Source organism: Odontomachus brunneus, unplaced genomic scaffold, assembly GCF_010583005.1.
Source record: "Odontomachus brunneus isolate Ranch 3 - 2012 unplaced genomic scaffold, Obru_v1 Obru_scaffold_067, whole genome shotgun sequence".
Taxonomy (NCBI): domain Eukaryota; kingdom Metazoa; phylum Arthropoda; class Insecta; order Hymenoptera; family Formicidae; genus Odontomachus; species Odontomachus brunneus.
Genome location: NW_022639517.1, coordinates 1,402,090 through 1,403,274, shown reverse-complemented (window position 1 = coordinate 1,403,274; position 1,185 = coordinate 1,402,090). Strand labels below are relative to the sequence as shown.

Below are 1,185 nucleotides of genomic sequence, written 5' to 3'. Positions count from 1 at the left end.
CCAACATGGGAATATAAAAATCCTGGCTCTTTGGCAACAAGCGGGATTTATAATAATAAAGATTTAGAAAATTTAAGAGAACACATTATGTTCCCAGCTGAGAAAAATGGAATACTAAATACCATGGCACGAGGAGTTAAAGGCAGTCCAACTGAGCAACAAGGAATATCCCTTTCACATCTTCTGGATGAGTCATCTATAGAAAAAATTGTCAAAAATACATGGAAGAAAATTTTGGGAACATTCATAATCTTTGGAAATGCCAGTGCAGGATTAATTGGAATATATTTCTGCATAAGAACAATTAAATTAGTCATTGATACTATAATTCATGGATACGCTATTCATTCAATTTATGGCTGGTCAATACATTTAATAGGAGCACTTTGGGACTCAGTAACAAATTTACTGGTACATCTTGGAAAAGGAGCAACACCAAAGGAAGAAAGAAGAAATGAAGAAAATCCTGGACCAAGTACTGCACCAGCACATACAACAATACATGAAGAAATACTAACTACACAACAAACTGAAAACACAACACAAAACAATACAAACACTAACATAATTTCAGATATACAACCCAATACCCGCAACGAAGAATCAACCTTTTACCCAAGATTATTATAATATCTCCGTTATTATTATAATATGATCCGTTATTTTATATAACGGATTATAAATCCGTATTTTTATTTTGTCTATAGAAATGAAATTACCACAAGGTCAAGAAGGAAAAGATTTCCAAGAATTCTACGGACCAATTGATGGAGTAAGACCCATCGATCATTTTGAAGTATATGCATCACTAATAGCAAGTGTGTACATGCAAGTAATCAACCGTGAAGAAACAATTTATATTAAAACACCAGACTGGACGGGCCAAAAAATTAAGCTGTGCGGACCATCGCACGTTGTCCATCGTTGGAACAACGTGGGACAACCAGAAGAATACACTATTTTAGAAACTAAACACTTATTATGTCTAGCTAGAGAGTTGCATCCAGACATAACGCTTAGTTGTAACGAATGTAAAAAACCCTTATTCCAAAGGAAAGGGGGAGCACGAAACTGTAATGATTGCATAGAAGAATTTTTAGAAGATCCAGAAAGAATAGATTATGAACCAGTAATTATGAATAGATTATGAACCAGAAATACCAGTAATTAGAAGGTACTAAAAAA

General features: G+C 33.9%; 2 protein-coding genes and 1 long non-coding RNA gene across 16 annotated transcripts in view; all 3 read left to right on the top strand.

Annotated features, from left to right (window-relative positions):
* The window catches only part of LOC116846701, a 2,197-nt gene extending 1,496 nt beyond the window's left edge, over window positions 1-701 (top strand). For 2 of the 3 annotated variants that reach the window (XM_032820899.1, XM_032820897.1), the window contains one exon: window positions 6-701. In XM_032820899.1, coding sequence (XP_032676790.1) covers window positions 6-630 — 625 coding nt within the window. In that variant the 3' untranslated portion in view covers window positions 631-701. The remainder of the gene's footprint in view (window positions 1-5) is intronic. The other variant, XM_032820898.1, reaches the window with a different exon arrangement.
* Window positions 1-1,177, top strand: part of LOC116846702 — a 20,481-nt gene extending 19,304 nt beyond the window's left edge. Inside the window, exon 2 of the long non-coding RNA XR_004378588.1 lies at window positions 708-1,177. This is a non-coding gene — a long non-coding RNA (uncharacterized LOC116846702). The remainder of the gene's footprint in view (window positions 1-707) is intronic.
* Window positions 1-1,185, top strand: part of LOC116846699 (rho guanine nucleotide exchange factor 11) — a 660,614-nt gene that overhangs the window by 369,482 nt on the left and 289,947 nt on the right. The window lies entirely within an intron of this gene.